General features: G+C 48.5%; 1 protein-coding gene across 3 annotated transcripts in view; it reads right to left on the bottom strand.

The window, feature by feature from the left end:
• CACNA1E (calcium voltage-gated channel subunit alpha1 E) overlaps positions 1-21,997 on the bottom strand; it is a 318,744-nt gene that overhangs the window by 89,868 nt on the left and 206,879 nt on the right. For all 3 annotated transcript variants that reach the window (XM_074961064.1, XM_074961066.1, XM_074961065.1), the window contains exons 10-12: positions 5,164-5,279; positions 721-774; positions 198-287 (exon numbers count right to left, since the gene is read on the bottom strand). In XM_074961064.1, the coding sequence (XP_074817165.1) occupies positions 198-287; positions 721-774; positions 5,164-5,279 (260 nt within the window). The remainder of the gene's footprint in view (positions 1-197; positions 288-720; positions 775-5,163; positions 5,280-21,997) is intronic.

The raw sequence follows: 21,997 nt of genomic DNA, 5'->3' as shown, positions 1-21,997 counted from the left end.
AATATCCATTCCCTGTGCTAACAACGGACAGAAACATAAGGTCTTCGCCCATGTCCACTTTGGCTTTGCTCCCCACAGGATTTTAGAAGATGCTCCACATCATTAGAGGACTTGTAGGGAGGAGACTCTGGACTGCCTTAGCACTGGGCTCCGAGTCAGAGTCTTTCGCACTGGCTGGCAAACCGGTCTCCACTCACCCACGGAGGAGATATCGACGCAATGTTCATCACTTGAGTCACGATTCACGGCTTCTGTCCGGTTCCTTTTGATGGTTGCTCTCCTGAGCACTAGAAATGAAGACGAGGGGAGCTCTAGTTACCACTGCATCTAAATGCTGAGCACAGACTGTTCGACTGTCTCCTACCCAGGCTGTTCCTTGGTACCCAGCTAACCTGGTAACAGGGGTCTCAGTAACTGAATGGGGCTGCCATCCAGTTCCCAGCACTCAAGCAAGTCCGGCGCTCTGTACCGAGAGAGGCTGCAGATTGGCTCCATGCTCTCTGGCGTGTTGCACCCTCCCTAACCAGGAGAGGCTGCTGTTGAGCCCCATTGCTCTAACATGATAGCCTCCGGTTAACCAGCAGAAACAGTAGTTTGGGTCCCAGCACCCCCGACAAACACGTATCTGGTTCCCATTGCTCTAGTGAGCTAAACTGGAGGTTGCGGCTGGAGGCAGAAAAGGGAATGCAGCTACTTGGGCTAGCTTATTGTTTTCCTTACCTTCCAAGGCTGAGGTCCCAGCATTTTTATTCTCTTCAGCCAGCATTACTTCTTCTGCAGAAAAACAAATGGTTTAGTAAATTGTCTCCAAGTGTCTGATATGCCAGGGAATGAAAGAAAGAAAGCTCAGAGCTCCCACAGACCTCATGTCTGGCGCTCCCAGCCAGAGAGAGGAGGAAGGGCAGTGAGGAAGAAAGAGACAGAGAACCTGTCAGAATCAGAGAAGTGTAGGAGTGGAAGGGACCTTGACAGGCCATCTAGCCCAGTCCCCTGCACTGAGGCAGGACTCAGTATTATCTAGACCATCCCTGACAGGTGTTTTCTGAACTGTTCTTAAAAACCTCCAATGATGGAGATTCCACAGCCTGCCTAGGCAATTTATTCCAGTGCTTAACCACCATAACAGTTAGGAAGTTTTCCCTAATGTCCAACATAAATCTCTCTTGCTGCAATTTAAGCCCATTGCTTCTTGTCCTGGCCTCCGTGGATAAGTAGAACTATTTTTAACCATCTCTTTATAACAACTTTCTATGTACTTGAAGACTGTTACCATGTCCCCCCTCAGTCTTCCCTTCTCCAGACTAAACAAACCAAATTTTTTCAAGCTTCCCTCATAGGTCATGTTTTCTAGACCTTTAATCATTTATTTGTTGCTCTCCTCTGGGCTTTCTCTAATTTGTCCACATCTTGCCTGAAATGTGGTGCCCAGAACTGGATATAATACTACAGCTGAGGCCTTATTAGTGCTGAGTAGAGCGGAAGAATTACTTCCTGTGTCTTGTTTACCACACTCCTGCTAATACAAACCAGAATGATATTCGCTTTTTTTGCAACTGTGTTACACTGCTAACTCATATTTAGTTTGTGATCCACCATAGCCCTCAGTACTCCTTCCTAGGCAGCCATTTCCCATTTTGTATTTGTGCAACTGATTATTCTTTCCTAAACTGAGTATTTTTCATTTGTCCTGTTTGAATTTCATCCTGTTTATTTCAGACCCTTTCTCCAGTTTGTCAAGAGCATTTTGAATTTGTTTCGAAGGTGAAAGGCAGCATCCATTACAGGAGAAAGCCATGTAGTGAAGTGGAACAGTTCCACCACATGACAGCAACATGAGATAACACATGATTAGTCAGGAGATGCTGCTGCATTGCCATTCGCGTTGATTAGAACCGTACTAATGTGCAGTGGAGACTGGGAGCTCCACCATGGCTTCCTGCACCTTGTGAATGAGCAGATATGATTTGACAGCAGTGGAAAGAGTCAGCTACACAACACTATGTCAGCCAATCGGAAAGATAAATGACTTCCAATCCACTGTCCTGCTGCCTCCTCCAAGAGGTAAGCTCTCTTAAAGGCCAACAAAGATGTTTAATAAGTAGAGCCGGGCTATGTTTTTAGACAAACGTTTATTCATTTATTCGATGAAAAATGCAGTTTCAGTTGACCTTAAACTATTCACAAATTTTGACACAAATAATTTTGGTCACAAAATGGCCATAGGAAGAGGAGGTGGTCATGCTACCACCCCTCCATTATAACCTTTCGCCCACTGATTAAGGCACTCCCTGGGTTGTGGGAGATGCAGATTAAAATCCCTACTCTAGAACAAACCCAAAACGGGACCTTTTCAATTCACCGAAAATTCTGAAAAATTTCAGATTTGGTTTGATGAGAACTGATTTTTTTATCCAAAATTCTTGGGTCTCCAAAACATGCCTGGAAATCCCCACTCTCCCTTGCAGGATTCCCAGTACGCCCTGCTTCCACTCACAGCAGAAATACAATAGAAACAACACTTTGTGTTGTATTTGGGGGCTTATTTTTCTGTCCCCAGCCAGAACCAGGAAGCACATAGGCATGAACCAAAACCCTAGATCCAAACTCCCCCAAAACTGGAGAAGTCTGGAACTAGATTTACAGCTGAACTTTGTGGCTCAGGCAAATCTTGAAGTTAACAAAACTTCTGTGAATCTCAACACATTGTTGGTATGAGTTTTGAATGAAGGTGCAAGTCTTTTCTTATTTTATCTGAATCCACTCCCCCAATCCCATTTAAAACCCCTTCCTACGCACCATGCCCTAAACAGAATTCTTTGGCTAAATTCTTCAGTGACAAAACGAGGACATAAGTGACACACTGCTGACAAGTTAGAAAACAGGTGTGATATCCAAAGTCTATATCATGCCTATTTGGAAATCTTTAGCTGTGCAGAAAAAACCTTCGTTTTCTTAGATTCAGTCATAGGTTGGGAGCTGGGGACGGAGTTGCTCACAAAGGGACCATGCATCCAGTCAGAAAACCCTGCAGAGGTGGAACTGGCTGGAAAGTGACTAACTGACCCTCACCTACTCTAACTTATGGCCTCACCATGGTAGATAACTTCAGAAAATTCAAAGCCCACCCAGGCCTCTCAGTGTGGCGGGAAGTCTGACCACACAGAGTTTCAATATTTAAAATATGGAATTGGCACCTATAGATAACTCCTACGTACACACACAAATCTTTGTTAGAGTGAAGTGAAGCGCATGCCGGTGGTATGACTGGTATACGACCTTTCAGTAATGTGATAGTTAAAAGAAAATCGCAAAAAAACAAACATTAGAAACCAAGGATATTCAAAGTTAACTAGAAACCCAAATCTGCGAACATATGAATGTTCACAGCTAAGTTACCAAACTGCCTTAACTCTGTTCCCATATAGATGCTAACCTATCATTGGCCCTTCTTTGCATGCACAATATTAAAAATAGGTTTCAGAGTAGCAGCCGTGTTAGTCTGTATTTGCAAAAAGAAAAGGAGTACTAGTGGCACCTTAGAGACTAACAAATTTATTTGAGCATAAGCTTTCGTGAGCTACAGCTCACTTCATCGGATGCATACTGTGGAAAACACAGAAGATGTTTATATACATACAAACCATGAAAAAATGGGTGTTTACCACTACAAAAGGTTTTCTCTCCCCCTACCCCACTCTCCTGCTGGTAATAGCTTATCTAAAGTGATCACTCTCCTTACAATGTGTATGATAATCAAGGTGGGCCATTTCCAGCACAAATCCACATTGTAAGGAGAGTGATACACAAATACACATTGTAAGGAGAGTGATCACTTTAGATAAGCTATTACCAGCAGGAGAGTGGGGTAGGGGGAGAGAAAACCTTCTGTAGTGGTAAACACCCATTTTTTCATGGTTTGTATGTATATAAACATCTTCTGTATAGTATGCATCCGATGAAGTGAGCTGTAGCTCACGAAAGCTTATGCTCAAATAAATTGGTTAGTCTCTAAGGTGCCACTAGTACTCCTTTTCTTAATATTAAAAATAAACTCCCCGGAATGTGGGCTTGATAATCTGGTTTGTACATCTACGTTTCCAACACAGCTCCTAAGTGCTATGCTGGGTCATCACACCTGCTGAGGCTGTTTTCCTGAGAGCCCTGAGTTCATGATCTGAGGCCGGGAGCGTTGTGCACGTGGAGATGTGTTAGCTCGGTCACTAATGACACCTGGACAAACGGCTGCCCCATGGAAGCATTAGCGCTGAGCTCCTCCTGTGCTCAGCAGCTCCCAGGATCAGCTCGTTCCTGAGGATGGGGAATGCTAGCATACTGACAGCAATCGGTCAGACTCCTGTCCGTGTGCTGTGCATGACCGCAATGGTGGTCACACAGCAGCATCAGCACTCTGGCTTCCGTGCCACAGTGAGCTCTGTGCAGGCACAGGGATCTCCCTGCGGGGAGCTCCCTGCAGGACTGGTGGGTGGAGGTTGTATGGAGCACTAGAATTGCGGCCAAACTACTTGGTACTGAAGGATAAGTATGAATTTCTGATTTCCTCAGGGCATCCTTATGGGAGAAGAGCGAAAATCTTTTAGCTGTGTCATTGGGCAGATGTGTTAATGGCCACTAAAGTTAGCGCCAATGCTCATAGGCTACAAAACACGTTGTCCCACCCACTCCGCCTGGGATATAGACCTGCCTTGTTGTGCACATTCAGTATCACAGTGTACCAAAGAAATACACACCCAAGCCAAATCCTGCCCTCGCTTCGACCCCCGTCACCTCCTCGGATGGCAGTAAACTTGCGCACTTGTAACCGAAGGCAGAATTCAGCCCAACCGTGGCACCTTTCATGCCCTTTGGCCTCCACCGTGCAATTCAGTCGCATGTGACTCAGCAGAACCCTTTCCGCCCCGGTGAAATATTTTGTGGGGGAAGCGTGCGGCAGAGCCAGTCTGGGTGTGGGGGAGGGCAGAGAATCGTATGGACCCACAAGCTGTACAATACGGAGCTAATTCATTAATCAGTGATGGCAGCCTCCGACTTCGCAGGCATCTGCTGAACTACAGAGCGAGCGCAGCACCTCCCCTCCCCCGAGCCAGTGGGGTCACCCTGTCAGTCACATTGAAACACTCACCATAGGCCTGCCACCAGCCTTACCTGCTTTGTCTATCCAGGCCCGATAGCCATTCAATTCCCGTTCGATCTGCTGCTGGCGCCGCAGCTTCATGAAGGCTCTGCGGTTCTCCACCCGCTCTCGCTCTTTGGCAAATTCCCTGTAGACACAGAAGGGCAACGTTGGTTTTATTGAGGGATCGTGGCACAGCTGGGATAAAGGAGAGGTGTGTGTGTGCGAGAGAGAGAGAGAGAGCAGGGCAGCATGGCTAGGGCAAGGGTGTGTGTGTGTGTGTGTGCGGGGAGGCATGGCCAGGACCATGGGAGGGGGGTGTGCGCGTGCACAGGGTGATATGGCGGGGATCATGTTGGGGGGGGAGTGCGCACGCAGGGTGTTATGGTTGGGACCATTGATGTGTGTGTGTGTGTGTGTTTGTGCACGCGCACACAAGGTGGTATAGCTGGGACCATTGGGGTGTGTGGGGGGGTGTGGGTGCGTGCAGGATGGTATGGCTGGGACCATTGGGGGGGCTGTGTGCAGGCTGGCACAGCTGGGACCATGGTGTGTGTGAGTGTGTGTGTGAGTGAGTGAGTGCAGGGTGGCACAGCTGGGACCATGGGGTGTGTGTGTGTGTGTGTGTGTGTGTGTGTGTGTGTGTAGGGTGGCACAGCTAGGAACATGGTGTTTGTGTGTGTGTGCGTGTGAGAAAGAGAGAGAGACAGAGAGAGAGTGAATGCAGGGTGGCGCGGCTGGGACCATGGTGTGTGTGTGTGCGAGCGTGCATGCAGGGAAGTATGGTTGGGACCACTGGGATGTGTATGTGTATATATGTGTATGCGTGTGTGGGTGTGCATGCAGGATGGTATGGCTGGGACCATTGGGGGTGGGGGCAGGGGGTTTGCAGGGTGGCATGGCTGGGACCATGGCGCGTGTGTGCGTGCATGCGCATGCGTGCAGGACAGCACAGCAGGGTCAGTGGCAGGGCTGGAACACTTGGGGTAGAAGGGTGGGCCTGGGGCAGCATGGTTGGGACAGGGGACGGGGGACAGCTCTCAGGGCACAATGTGGGGTGGCAGGCTTCGAGGGATGGACAGAAGGATACATGGGAGGAGAGCCAGCACGGTGGAGGGGTGGTCACACAGCTGGCCGGCTAGGGCACAGGGAAGCCAGAGGGATGGCTGAGGCAGATGGAAACACTGCCCTCAGACTGAGGCACACGGAGGAAGGCTGGCTGGAGCAGATGGGTGAGATGAACAGATCTACTGAGCCAAAGCATCAGTATAACTGGGATGAAGGGGATCAATGAATGGGACCACGGTACTGATGGAGCAAATCTACAGTGTGGTGCAAGGAGTGCAGTGAACGGGTAGGAAAAGTAAGGAGGGGTGGGGGAGAGAGGAGTGAAGTTGATGAATGTGCAATGACATCCCCATGTTCTCCAGCATCCCAGACCAGGGGCAGTCCTGCCCAGCACCAATGCATGGTCCAGAGGGGCAGGTTATGGCCCAGATACTAACTCAACTCTCCCTCCTCCCAGTGCTCACCAAGGTCTGCCCCCTCCCCGCCCCCCCACCCACAGACCCCTTTCAAAGGTGTGGGAGGCACGAGTGGGCGGGACATGCAGATGCTCTGCAGACTCCTTGGCGTCCCTCCACTTGGATGGGAGGAAAGAAATAGCAGATGGGACCTGAGAAGGGGCATGCGCAATGGGTGAAGAGCCAACCCTGGGCAACCCCAGGGGGTGGGCAGACTGGGGCAGGTAGAGCCAGACCCTGCAGTGCTTGATTCAGGAAGCCAGGTGAGAGCGTTCCTGCTGCATGAACTGATAGTCTCTCGGCCCATCTCCCAGAGAGATGCTTAAAATGCAACTCAGTCACTACGTGCTGGCTTGTAGTAGGCACAGCTCCTCTTTACACACACTGCAGTGTTGCTGGGAGGTTGGGGGGGGGGCAGAATGCATTAAGACAAAATTTATTCCACTGCAGCCCTGCCATGTGCTCCATGGATCTGTGCAAGCTGGGGAAGGCTGGGGTGCAGACGTGAGAGGATGGGAACTCCCAGTAACTCCAGCCTTCTCCAGCCACAAGGCGAAGGCGAGCTGGCCTCTAGACTCGGCTCTCTCTCCCCACCCCCGCAGAGCTGACAGCCCAGCACGGGAATGAGGAGGAGAATCAAAAATGACCAACGTGACCCAGGTGAACACATTTTTCCACGCTTGCTGCATGGCACTGACTGAGCGCTGCAATCCCACCCGGCCAAAGAGACACTCCATCTCTCAGTCATGGAAAACAGATCGGGCAGATATTTTAAGTTCGCAGCCTCCTCAGTGCCTGGCTTCAGGGCCCCTTCTGCCACGACAGCAGGAGGGTCGGGGGGGAGAATGACTCTGAGGGGGATGGGCAGAGGGCCCCTCGGCATGCCACTCGATTCACTGACAGTTCATGGGTTTGCTCTGAATCAAGGGCCCAAGGGTTTGGGGATTTATCCTTTGAGGCTATCTGCATGCCCCTTCTGCTCCCAGACAGCTCTCAAACACTGAGACTGCCCCCCCCCCAACAGGGCTCGTCCAAGGTGACCCAGGCCAGGAAGGCTGTAGCAGAGCTGGGAACCCAGCTCTCCCGAGTCCCAGTCCGGGGCCTTAACCACTGGACCATCCTACCTCTGTTGTCTTATTTCTCCTTCTTATTTAGTCACCCATTCCTTGTTTGAGGGAAGGCTGTTGATCACGTGTGCACTAGCACAGGGCATTGGGGACATTTTCTAAGCCAAAAATACACAGCTATACATCTGGGCAAACCCTACAGTGATTCGGCTGCATGGGAAGTCATTTCTTTTCCTCAGGTTTACTCATACAGCACAGAGCACACTGGGTCATTTGGTGCAATGATCATAATGCTCAAAGCTCAGCTAAATCTGATCAGGTCTGTCAGCAGGAGCCCCCGCACACCAATCAGACAGGGGCAGGTGAGGAAAGGAAACAGAGGAGTAGCCTTCCCTATTTTAATACTTTACTATCTTTAAGAAGAAACAAACAGATTAGTAAGTTTCAAAGGAAGATCTGACACACAAGTAAGGGTTCTCTCTGGGGCACCGCTAATGATCAGCCCTTGTGCTTCATAGTCCAAGCTGTTCCTCACTCAAGAGACAGGAGGAGATTTCCCCTCTGTGGGATAAGGTTGCATGACTGGGGCTAGATTTTCAAACAAAGCTCAGCTCCCAGTTAGGCACCTGCACAATTGGGCAAGGTTTTCCAGAGTTCAGCACCTGACACGCTGAGCTGTTTTGAAAACCTGGCCCAGTTTGTGGGTGCTGAGCTCCTTTGAAAATTCTGACCTTGGGAATTGTGTGTGTGTTGGGGGGGGGGGGGCGTGGACGGGTTAGACCTTTCTCTGAAAGGTCCAGGTTTGGCTGTGTCCAGAGAGAGGACACTGGACTACTGGGTCTGGTCTGGTGTCTCCTATAGTTACGATCATAAAAGGAAACCACAGAAGCTTAAATCTATGACTGGATTCCCTTTGCACTTCAGCATACACCTGTAAACATCAGGAAACTCAGCGTAAAGGCTGAGATTCCTTCCTTAACCCACCACCATTGTACTTGCATGCTACTGGCTCACCACCCTCTGAGAATCTTACCTACTGTAATTCCTAGGCACAGCACGGGACAGCTAGAGAAAATGGAGTTTCTGCATCAACTCTAGCTTACTCCTGACTGGTTAAGCCCTTGATGGCACTAGAACAGGAGGCATTTGTGGCTGGAGACCCAACTACCAGGTGGGTTAACTCCCAGCTCCACGGCAGCCATGCCTGATGCAGGAGCTGCTCCTCTATTTCCACCCATCCCCATCCCTTCTGCACCTGAACTGAGGGTCAAAGGATTAATCTACGTGAGGGAGAACTTCTTAAAGGTTTGTAGGGAGACCCCTCACTCAGGAGAAGCTGCTTTGCTTTAGTGATCAGCAATGCACGCTTCTCTGATTCAGTACAAACAAAGCTTTTGTGTATGGATTCAGGGTCTCTCACTGTTGTCATAGTAACCCAGTCAGAAATGCACCCCTCCGGGATGGGCAAGCCTGCAAGATGCAAAGACATACTTACATACACGCAGACAGCTCTACAAGGCTGCACACATGAGCATTAATGCTCATACACTGGAACACAGAGGCTCACCCATCTGTATGTTTTGCACACCCACATGCTGGACATACACAAAGAAAAACACACATATGCAGACAAATCTGTGACCATACTAGCACATATATGCACCATGCCAATCATTCACAAAAGAAAACATGTACACACCTGAGGCTTCACACTCACGCCCCAGATTACTCAGACAGCAACACACGCGTAGAGCCTACCCAAATGTATGAAAACACATGAAAGAAAGAAATCCATAAATACAATCTTCTGCAATCACACACATGATTAAAGATGTACATGCAAACAACATATATACACACAGGCAGGAAAACACACAAACACATATACACACCATGCACCAGTGCAAACTTGCATACATACATTCCCATAACTATATATAGATATGCATATGCTAATACGCAAATAGAACCATATACCTATACTTACAGTCACTCAAAATGCATGATCATATGCTGACAATTCTGGTTTACAAACTTGTGTACACACATCAGTGATCATATCCATGAGCAAACATTCACCCTTCTGTATGCTGCTATACAGAATGACCACATACCAATATGAACAAACACGCAGGACTACATACACTTATGTATGTATGGAGCAAAAGGTCGATGCAGAAACAGAAACATGGGAGAATACACCAAGTAACACAACTATGGAACTGAAATACACAGGCTCATACACATACTGCTTGCAGGCATGGCACGCACGTCAAAACAGGAACCATATGCATGGAGGCTCACATGACTACACACACTGTACAAAGTGATGCATTTGCTTTACACACCCACACATGTATGTTTAGTCATAAGCATAAGATGACACATGCACACACACACACTCTGTGTTGCCACTTGCATAGACATAATACTTTCAGGATATGAACCTACACATACAACCATACACCTACATAGACTCCCACTCCCATACCCACAGTGGGCCAAATTAATCTCTGCTGTCACTCCACTGAAGGAAATGTATGCACAAGTGTGAAATGTGTGAATTCTGCACATTGTGCCCAGTCATACATAAGCACACACATGCTGGTGTGTGGTATGTATACACACACACACACACACACACTGAGCACATGGCTCAGGTAAGTGTCAGTCACAATACTTGAGCAGGTACAAAAGCCAATGATGCATGAAGAATAAGGCACAAAGAACTTCACTTCATATACTGCACCCCCCTTCTGGCCCCGCAGCATTCTAATTACAGCATGAAAGAGGCATGATTATGAAGAACAAATGGCTGTGTTCTTTTACAAGACAAGTGTCTCACTCTTCTGAGATCCCAGCAGCCATCTCCCTCCCCAAAACATTCAAAGGAATCTAAAGAACTGTATGTCTGCTTTAGAGGGAGTTTGAGTTTATTACCCAGGCAGAACCATTACACACTTAGCACTGTGTGGACATTTTTTTTGTGAAAAAATTTTTCTGACTGTTCCCAGAATCCTTTGTTTAAGAGCCCCAGACAATCCGAGCATTTTTAATTCCACCCCAGGAAGGTTAAGTTTCCTGCCGGTTTGGTGTTCAGCATCAAACAGCTCTCCCCCTCCATCTGCGGACGTCAGACTAAAATGAGACCTTCTCTACTCCTACACTAGAGGAGGAGGAGGGAGGAGAGCACTGAGAGAAAAGAAGACTGAAAATGGGAGAAAGAGGGAAGGAGAGGAGAAAAGGAATGGGAGAGGGGATAAGAAAGAGTCTTTAACAGCCAATCAGCAAATAGGCTCACAGCTCTTGGCTTAATATTTGGGAACAAGCTGTGTGTACAGGATTGCAGAGGGCAGTAAAAATCATCTGTGCAAAAGTGTCTATTCTGGATCATTCATTACCTCCTGATCTCTGCTCACCAGCAGGTTCTGGGTGCCACAAAACAGGGAGATGCCCAACAAACTAAGGGGTTGTCTACATTTGACATGCTACAGCTGCTTCCATGTAGCCACTACCAACGCTGACGGGAGAGGTTCTCCATCTACCTCCCACACAGGCGACAGCTCTGTCTACACTGGGGGTTAGGTCGGCTTCGCTTCACACCCCTGAACAACGTAGCTGGGTTGAGCTAACTTTTTAGTGCAGACGGGGCTTAAGCTAATTTGGGTCAAAGGTTGGGCTACCACGCCTCCCAGTTTGTTCTGCTGCTTGAGCTCATTGCTTTGTCACAACATCATTATGTTCCTGATACCACCTCATGGGGTAAAGCTTCACCTTCAGGGCCACGTAACAGCCAGCAAGCCCAACATGCAGGGCAAAAGCCAGCAGAGCTCCAACTATCTTGTGAAAGTGGGCACGAGGGGCTACCCTGCCGCTGCTGCAGGCAGCTGGTGTTTTAAGACCCACTCTCCTCCAGATGAAAAGCTCAGGTGAGCTGGAAGGGGTATCAGTTTCTGCAAGGTCCTGGCCCCCACTAGGTGGATGCGCTGGCTAGGAGGTCTATTTCTGATTTTCATTCACTGTGTGCCAACAGTGGGCCCTCCGCTGCACGGAAGATACAGGAGACACATCTTGGGTGAGATTCTCTGCTGGTGCACTTCAGCACAGCCACAGGCAATAGAGCAATGCTGGTTTACCCCAGCTGAGAATCCGGCCCCATCTCTCTTCCCTCTTGCCTGTCCCTGCCATCTTAGGAAATGTTTGGCAGCTCTCACTTTGGCTGTGCGGGTGGCCTTGCCTCCTTTATCTGAAGGAGACGCCTGCTTAGCGAGAAGCTGTCGTAACTGCGCAACAATGGTGAAAGAGATGGAAGTGAGCGTCTCAAGAGGCTCAGTCTGTTTAGCTTAAAAAGGAGAAAGTTAAGGGGTGACTTGACCACGGTCTCCAAGTACCTACCTGGGAAACAGACACTGGGTAATCGGGGGCTCTTCAGCTTAGCAGAGAAAGGTGTAGAAAGAGCCAGTGGCTGGAAGTTGAAGGTAGACAAATTCAGACTAGGACTAAGGTGCAAATTTTTAACACTGAAGGTAATTAGCCATGGGAACAACTTACCAAGGGCTGTGGCAGATTCTCCATCACTGGAAATCTTTAAATCAAGATGGGATGTTTTTTCCAATAGGTAAGTTCTAGTTCAAACAGGAATCAATACAGGGAAGTCCTATGGCGGCCAGACCTAGACCTTCCCAGTGTTCTCCTCTGGCTTTACAATCTAGGAAATGCATCCAAGAAGCAACCCAGCCAGAGAGGCGGTTTGGGAATGAAAACAGCCATTTTCAAGGACTGAATCCCAAGGGAAGCCAATGGAAACTTCCCCTTCCCAATCCCCCTTTCTGCAGCTTTATTAGGCACAGTGAGCTCACATCCTCTCAGCGCATGAGGCAGGACACTCCAGCGCACCCTCCTTAATCCTCATTAACGGGGTGGGGTTTACACTGATGGTCTCTTTCCATTGCAATCAAACCCGTTTGGGAAGACCTAATTTAGGGGCTGATGCTGAGAGAGGGTTTCCTGGGTGTGGCAGGTGTTCAGCATGTCCAGGGATTGGGCCTAGTCCACTGCTGCTGTATTTTCAAAGATAAAATTTGGCAGATTACGAAGCTTGAATACGGGGCTAATTGCTTTTGTTCATTAGGAGGAGGGGGAAAAATAAGTTAAACTCAATGTAACGAATTAATTCATTTCAAAGAGACACAGTACCAAGCAGGGCAGCAGCGGAGGCTGGTGACATCTGAAAGTGGGTGGGCAAAATTGACAGATCAAGGATTGCTCAGAACCAATTTACAGCACTGGGTAAAGATAATGTAGCTGAATAAGAACCGGGCAGGCAAGGCTGATTGACAGCCATTTAGAGACATTCTAAACCAGATGGAGGGAGGGCTTTTCAAAGGAGCCTAGAGGTGTGAGGTGCCCAACTCCCATTGAAAGGCTTTGGGCAGGGGAATCCCACCCTTGGCATATCAAGGGCTTGTCTACACATACAGCGCGGCTGTGGTGCAGCTTCACCGATGCAGCTGTGCCACTGTAGGGTTTAGTGAAGACGCTTCCTACGCCAACGGGAGAGCGTCTCCCATCGGCGCAGGTACTCCTCCTCCCCAAGGGCTGGTAGCTGTGTGGACGGGAGAAGCCCTCTCGTTGACATAGAGCTGTCTATGCTGGGGGTTAGGGTGGCATCACTCAGGAGCGCGGATTTTCCACCCCCCTGAGTGACGTAGTTATACCGACGTACATCTGTAGTGTAGACCAAGCCTCAGATGGAGGAGGTGGAGGGGGAGTTCTCTATGATATTCCATTTTCCCCTTCAAATACCTCTGACTGGACAAACCCAGCCAAGGAAGGCAGGGCATGGCTCCCTCTGACACAACACTTGTGTGAGCTACTCCCTTCTCTCAAGACCTAATCTCTTTGCCTCTGCAGGTACCCAGATCCTGCAAGCCTAAGAAGTGTTGGGGATCCAAACTCTGAGCCCACTGAGAGCATTGGGCTGTCCCGGCTGCCCCATTCTTAAAACAATGGCTGGGTAGCACGCACACCCCTCAGCACACTACAGCCTGCAGGCCAAACTGCCGCGCATGAGCAGAGCCCCTGTTCCTAGTGTTGGTGACATCCCATAACGCTCCCTCTCTGGCAGGTGAAGGACAGCAGGTCAAACTCAGCACTGGCTTAAGGAGGTGAAAGCCCACTGATGTCAGCAGAATGACGTCCACTTATGCGCCGGGGCTGAGGGCGACCCCTCAGCACCTCAGGATTGTGTTCTGTAAAACTGATGCCATTCACTAGTGACTGAGAGAAACAGTGAGGGTTGTGACAGGGAGCACAGGAACTCTGTTAAGCAGGGACTGGAGAGAAGCGTGCCATCTGCCCTACACAGGCGGGCACCATCATAACAGTGTGCCCAGTTTATCTGGGCATTCGGAGCACAGATGGTACAATTCTTCCCTTTACCATGAATTCTCCTGGTTCCTTGCTGCTCTCCAGTACAACCTTGGCATTCCTTTCATCTGGTCTGAGAATCTGTTAGGTACTATCTGCTACCAGGACCCAGACGTCACTAGACACCCTGACCGTCAGCAGTGGGGACTGTTTCCCCTTCCCTACAAGCACACATGCTGTATAGGAGAGAGAGGGATTCTTTAGCTAAATCAGGGTCCCCAGGTCTGTGCGTGAGGAGCATACGTGTCTTCATATTTAAAAAAAAAAAAATCTCACCATGACAATTGGCTCCCTTTTTGGCAGATGCACCGAAGAAACCAAGGGTTGCATGGAGATTGAAATCCTCTGGCATCCTACAGGTGCTTCCCTTCCATTCAGGCTTGGTGCACACTTTAAGATCAATCATGGTAACACTATCCATGCTGTGAACAAAGAGCCTCCATATCCAAGGCCACTGATCCAACACCTTTCAGCAGCACCAAATGCACCACTCACAAAACAAGTAAAACCTCTCTGAATCCCAGCCAAGCCAGCTCTTTGGACTCCATTTCACCCCTTCCATAAAGTGGTTTGGAAGCTAAAGCTGAGATGTGCACAGGGAGTCCTCAAGTCAGATCTTTGGAATCTAGTTTCCAGATAACGTTATGGAGGGTTCACATCTGCCATGGTAAAAGTGGACTGGCATTTTTGCAGTCTAAGTCCTGCTCCCAGGTTCCATCTGTGTCCCTCGATGTCAGGTGAGCTCTTACAGAAAGATGGCAAGTGCTTTTCTGCTACACTATTCTTTCCAGTATATTTGTCTAGTTAGGTATTTATACTTCAGTTATCACTGTGGCATCTGAACCCCAAACTCGGGTTATTATTGTGTGAAAGCTATGGCAAAGAGATGGGTCTTAAATTTCGTCCTGAATGCATAACTGACCAAGCTGGGGCTGACTATAGGTTTAAACCAAAACTTCAGTGGTAAAACCATGGGCCTCTCCCACTTGAGCTAAAGGATTAACTCCATTAATTGACAGCTGTAGCAAAACTCTACTTTTGCAGAGCAACCACTAGAGGGGGACAAAGAACCACTCCATTCTAGTGTGGGCTACAAAGGCAATGAAATGAAGGCCACTCAGCTCTATTAGAGGAAGTTCCATTGCTGAAGGTCAGCCAACAAAGAGACTGTCTCTGTTGATCCCCCTCTTGGTATAGGGAGTTGCACTGTCCCTGAGGAGTGCTGCTGTCATGGGAGGGTTTCAGCATAGTGGAGATGCTGTTTGAGATCTCTCAGGTCCAGCCCATTGACCACTCTGAAGGTCAAGTTCAGGAGTTTTAACAACCTGGTATTTGATAGGGAGCCAGACCAGTGACAGAAGCACCAGAGTGATGTGCTCATGTTGTCTTACCCAGGTCATTAGGCAAACCGCCACAGATGTTGCACCCGCTGGAGCTTTTCAAATGTCTACTTTCATTTCCAGGTACAGTGTGTTCCAATAATCTAGTCTGTAGGTCACAAATGCATGGCTTACCATGTCTGGACCTGTCAAGATAGGTCATAATCTTCTTGCCAACTGCAGGTGGAAGGTGGCAGTTTCAACAGTTGCTGCAATTTGGGCACCTAATATCCGTGAGGAGTCTAAGAAAACTCCTATGCTATGTATGGTATATGATGGGGAGTCAAACCCCATGGGTAATGAAATGGTGTTGGCAAGGTCTTGTAAATGTCTCCCTCTTCCCACCAGTATTCCTCTATCTTGCCTGGGTTTAGCTTAAGATAGCTGTCCTTCCCCCAGGAGCTGATTTCACTCAAACACGGGGGACACTAGCAAACGGTGCTATTTAAGTTTGATGTGAAGGAGATACAGAGCAGGGAACATCGTGTGCATCTTGCTGCCATCAAAGACCATGGTGTCTTTACAGATCCTCACCAGTATAAGCCGATATAGCGCCACTGACTTCAGAAGCTGTGGGTTCTATTCTCAGCTCTTCCAGTGTCTTCCAGAGCCTTGGGAAAAATCACATGATCTCCTTGTGCTTCAATTTCCCCCATCTTCAAACTGAGAACAATTGGAACCAACTTTTTCAGGTGCTTAGAGAGCCTCAGTTGAAAAGCACAGTATAAGTATTAAAGCTGAAAACTAGTGGGGAAAATTGCCCGCGAATATTCATGCAATTACGAAAGCAAATTTTGATTCAACTGCATTCACCACCCATTCATGTTCACTTCCTGGGAACATTCAAGTGCTCAAATTGAATACTTCATTAGTCGGCTAAAGTGAATTTTGAATTGTATATTTGAGCGTCAAATTCACAATCCATGCTATTTTGGTTATAGGTCACCTTGTCACAGAACACTCACAATGGTCTACATTTTAAACAGTGACCAGTAATCTTAGTGCCTCAATTTTGGGTACTCATCTTGAGTCACCTTAAAGGGGTCTGATTTTCTGAAATACTGAACACCCAATCTCTTAAAATCAGGCCACTTAAGCAGTCTCAAGTTGGACGCTCAAATGCTAATACCAGTACCGAGTTTATAATGGCGCCAGTGGTGCCCTAGTGCCGGGCCCACACTCAAAGGGGGCCCCAGCCCAGCCCGCTGGAATCTGTGTTGCTCCCTGAGCCACCAGCTCCTCTCCACCCTCTGGCCTTCACTCGCACACTCCTCTTGGCCAGCTGACCCAGGGCTTCCCTCCACCCCCTAGCCCTGCCCGCCGGCTCCTCTCCACCCCCTGGCTCTCCTCCCACCCACTGCTCGCTCCTCTCAGCCGTGAGGGCTCCTCTCTGCCCCCATCACCAGCAGGCAGCAGACAGCCACAAGGCCTAGTGCCTGGGGGTGCCCTGCCCAGTCCAGTCTCTTGTCCTGCAAATAAGCACTTGCAGGTTTCCCAGCCAGGCTCCGTTAGTGGCTCTCCTTGGACCCCCTTGCTCTGGCTCCCTGCCAAGCCCCTTCTGCTCCCCTATAAACCCCACGCAGAGCAGCACCAGCTGTGACATCTGGCAGGTGCAGCCTGCTCCACATGCGACTCTACCCAAGCTTCCTGGGGCTCCCACCCTCTGACAGAGCCCAGCCACTCCCTGGCTCAGCACTGTTCCTCTTACCTGGGCAGAGGAAGGTGGATATGCAGTGGAGAGGGGCTGAAAGGAGATGTAGTCCCTTGCTTTGCAGATCCATCACCCTGGGAAGCAAGGGATGGGGCAATGGGGTTTCTGAGCAGTGGGATGGGGAGCTGAGCAGACTTGGGGAAGAGATGTTCAGCTGGCAATGGTGAGGACTCCCAGCCCCCCCGCCCCCCATGCTCTAATCCACTAGACCCCACTCCCCTCCTAGAGATGGTGAGAGAACCCAGGAGTCCTGACTCTGAGTTTCTCCCTTCTGCTATGCCTAGGGGCATGTCTAGTGAAGACATGATAAATCGACCACCAAGCGCTCTCCCGTCAACTCCGGTACTCCACTGGAGGGAGAGGCGCAGGCGGAGTCGACGGGGGAGCGTCAGCAGTCGACCTACCACAGAGAAGACACTGCAGTAAGTAGATCTAAGTACGTCGACTGCAGCTACATTATTCACATCGCTGAAGCTGCATAACGTAGATCGATCCCCCCATTTCCCCCCCTCCCCCCAGTGTAAACCAGGCCTAGATTGCACTGCCTCCCAAGAGATGCGAGTGCCCAACCATGCTTCTAAATCACAGAAAATAAGCATGCGAGGAGAAGGAGCAATGACACCAGTGTGGCTGATCTGTGACCCTAATGCGGGGATTCATTAATTCAGTCAGTCACACATACAGAGCAGGTCTCATTCCCTCGAGCAGGGGCCAGACACACACTCTCCAGAATTGGCCGGCCCATCTCTGCGCAAATATCTTTGTCTCGCCCTACGCCCGATTCACAATGAAATATCCACTCTGCTCCTTCCACCTGCACGGTCTGAATCGCTGTTGCCTGGTGTCTTACAAACCTGGGTTGGCTGGGGCCACCGCTGTGGTGCAAGCAGTGCTCATTGTGGTCTCTCTCCAGCGCATTCCTTGCGTGACCCAGGTGGAACCACCCAGCCAGGGGGCTGCAATTGTGTTAATGACATAGGCTCAGGTGGGTTTGGAGCATTCCCCTGCAGGAGCCTATGACAACACATGTTTGCAGAGACACAGAGCCAGCATCTTCCAAACAATACAGACTTTATTTTCCCCCAGGGCTACGAAGCATTCAGGGAGGTAAGTTAACGTGGGGGCTGGGAGAAATTGTCCAACCCCAACTTTTTTTCCACTGAAAAATGCCGATTTGGGTTTGAGGTGGGCTTGGGCCTGATTGTAAGCCTGGGGGCCCACAAATATGTTTGGCACTGGGCCCACAAAAGGTTAATCCAGCCCTGGCTGAGACACCCAAAACCACTTGTAAGTCTCAACATCAGGCCAGTGCCGCAGGATTTTATGTAACTAACCCCCACAACACAAATTGTGAACATTTCCAACAAGCTTTTCACAAACAATCAGCAGAGCAAGGATTATTTGCCAAAGAGATTCACAAGGAATTCTCAGTAATGAACATGTTTGAAAGACAAGATCCGTTGGTGAATAATTCATGAACAGAAATAAAAGGGGGGAACTATCAACTCAATTATTTGATGTGGATTTTTCCACTCAGCTGTAAGAAGAATATTATTTCCTGTAAAGTGGGGATAACACATCCCAACCTTGCAAAGCTATTGTGACCCTCCTTGTTTGTAACGGGCTCAGAAACCCTCAGATGAAAGGTGCTACAGAAGTGCAAAGCATTCAGCAGCTTATTGAATATGGATGCCCACCTGTCTACTGAATATAGATGACCATCTCAAAGGCTCCTTTGCTTGAATTATGGGAAGGGATTCAGATATCATGGTGATGGTACAAGAACCTTGCTAGAATAGAACAGAATTATCTGGGTGCGTTTTGCTCACTATTCAGGATATTATCGAGCAGATCAGCTTCTTGTTTCTGTAAATCCAAGATGCACCTTGCGATGTCAGTTGAAATAACCTGGAGAGTGGCTATTTACTATGGATGTTCGGAGACAAGTGGGAAGATCTCTTCAGATGCAAGTGTTTCTCTACCCCCTTCCCCCTGCCTTTCCTATTGAAAAGTAGTTCAAAGAGGCCACTTTCACAACTCATTAAGTTGTCATGGCAACTGGAATTTTCAAGGTTTATTTTCCCTCCCCTCTACTCACCATCACCCCTCCCCAAACACACACACACACACATCCTTGTCGGCTTCATCAAAGCTGCTTCTCCAGAAATTATACTCTTTAAAGGAGAAGAAAACACAGTGCTAGTTGCAGTGAAGTCCAAAAAGGTATTCCTTGGTTGTGTTTTTCTGCCTCTTAACATCTCTCATGATCTCTCCCCACATAACCTTTCCATCTTCTAGAGACAATTCTCCCTCGCCACAAACCACCCACCCACTTTCCCAGTAAACTATTATCTCGCAAGCATTTCTTTTTCACCCTCCCAATCCAGCTGGAACACTGCCGGCCCCGGGTTTTGCACGCAGCCAGCCAAAACCCCAGCCTCTGTCAAAAATGTGCACTCGCTCCTTTAACGGCTTTATTATTAATCGCTAAAACTTAATCTTATTCATCGTTTGTTATGCCTCCAAAATTGGCTGGAAAATTTTTTTTTAAATTAGGCGAAGTGAAAAGATTTCAGTGATGGCTCAGAAACTTCTTGAAGAAGCTGAAGAATGCTCTCCGGAGACTGGGAACACTACAGTAACCCAACCTGAAAGAAAGAAGATCTTAAGACAAAGAAATGTTGCCAAATTGATCCTTTAATTATAACGTTAGTCGTTTCTTTCAAAGGCTTAGTAGTGTGTGTGTGTGTGTGGGGGGGGTGTTTCGGAAAAGACTTAAAAATGGAGAAAATGAGATTTAACATCACCAGAATGACTGCAGGCAATTAGAAGGGGATTTAAATCACTCTCTCATTTGGTGCAAGGCAGCTGGACGGGACTTTTCTGGCCCTAGTGGTTAACTTTTTGTGCTGTTCTTGGCTCCTACTTCCCAGCTGAGCCACTTCACAGCTGCAAATCCTGTCTCCCTCTTCTTTCAGGCAGAACTCCATTGCCCATCACACCACTATAAACTCAAATTATTGCTCCTGACAGTGCTGAGCGGGAAGTCCGAGATTGTGGGTAAAGGAAAGGACACGGTCAATGGGTGGATGGTCAGAAGTAATGTAGGCAGTGGCAGGGCCATGTGTTGTACTTTGGGGAATAGAAGTAATGGGGAACTGTACTGCAAACCACATGGGGAGACTGGGAGACCTGCTTGGCATGGGAAGACAAGGAGTTTTTCTGCAGGAGTGGGAATAGCAGGAAGGATCATGGACAACACACCCTTTTGGGCCAGGAAACTCTATGGATCCTGGAGGTTATTCAATCAAAGCATGGTTCATATTTCCTTTATTCTCCCTATTCTAATCTATTTTGTTCTTAAGGACAAGCTGATTAGTTTGGCACCTTTTCACACACCTAGGATTTAACCAAAGCAACTCTTAGACCATAGGAAAAAGGACCTCTCCAGGGTCTGGCTTGGCAGGGAGCTAACTTATATTTAGGTATTAAAGAAAGCAGTGCTGGCACTATCAGTGCAGGACCCAAATGGATGGGGAATTTGCTACATTGCTTTTGATCCACACCTTGAATACTGCATGCAGTTTGGGTCATCCCATATGAAAAAGGATGTATTAGAATGGGAAAAGGTACAGAGAAAGGCAACAAAAATGATTAGGGGTATGGAACACCTTCCATATGAGGGGAGATTAAAAAGAGCAGGACTGTTCAGTTTAGAAAAGAGATGGTGGATCTGATAGAGGTCTATACAATCATGAATGGTGCAGAGAAAGTGAATAGGGAAGTGTTATTTACCCCTTCACATAACACAAGAACCAAGGGTCATCCAATGAAATGAACAGGCAACAGGTTTAAAACACACAAAAGGAAGTGTTTCTTCACACAACACCCTGTGGAACTCGTGGCCAGGGGATGTTGTGAAGGTCAAAAGTATAACTGGGTTCAAAAAAGAATTAGATAAATTCATGGAGGATAGGTCCATGAATGGTTATCAGCCAAGATGATCACGGATGTAACCCCATGCTCTGGGTGTCCCTAGCCTCTGACTGCCCGAAGCTGGGATTGGATGACATGGGTCACTCACAACTGCCCTGTTCTGTTCACTCCTTCTGAAGCATCTGGCACCAGCCACTGCCAGAAGACAGGATACTGGGCTAGACGGGCCATTGGCCTGACCCAATTTGGCCATTCTTGTGATCAGATTTTTGTTAGTTTTGATTTGTAGAAAAGCAGCAAGAATTAATCTGATCCAAAACTTTTCACATAAAAAAGAGCCCAATTAGAAAATTACAGACCTGCCCTATAAAGACATAGGACCAGAGCCTTGGCTATAGGTGAGAAACACAAAGCATAGCTCTAGTGGGGTGCAACAGCAACATCAGCTTGCTCTGTGCCAGGCCAGTCCCATTACATTGGCCAACAACCCCAAGGGGCCAACATCATCGCCGGAGATCAGTAGGATATAGGAACACTATAGACACACCCCTTTCTTCCTACCCACCCCCCCACCCACACACATCACCAATAGCAAGTGGGGTGGCACAGGTGTTATAACACTCTACTCCACCAGAAGATCCCCCGGTGGCTTTAGGGCCATAATTAACCAGCAGTGGGTGTGCAATGACCACACCACACTGGAGAATCTGGAGGGTAATAATCATATCACCCTTAGAAACGGATTAGATGTTTCTGTGTTCTGGTTAAACTGTGGCATGACCTCTGGGGTGCAAACAGCCTAGACCAGCGGTTCCCAAACT

The sequence above is a fragment of the Natator depressus genome, chromosome 8, assembly GCF_965152275.1.
Source record: "Natator depressus isolate rNatDep1 chromosome 8, rNatDep2.hap1, whole genome shotgun sequence".
NCBI lineage: Eukaryota > Metazoa > Chordata > Testudines > Cheloniidae > Natator > Natator depressus.
Note: the sequence above shows the minus strand (reverse complement) of the source record. Positions and strands in the feature narration are given on the sequence as shown.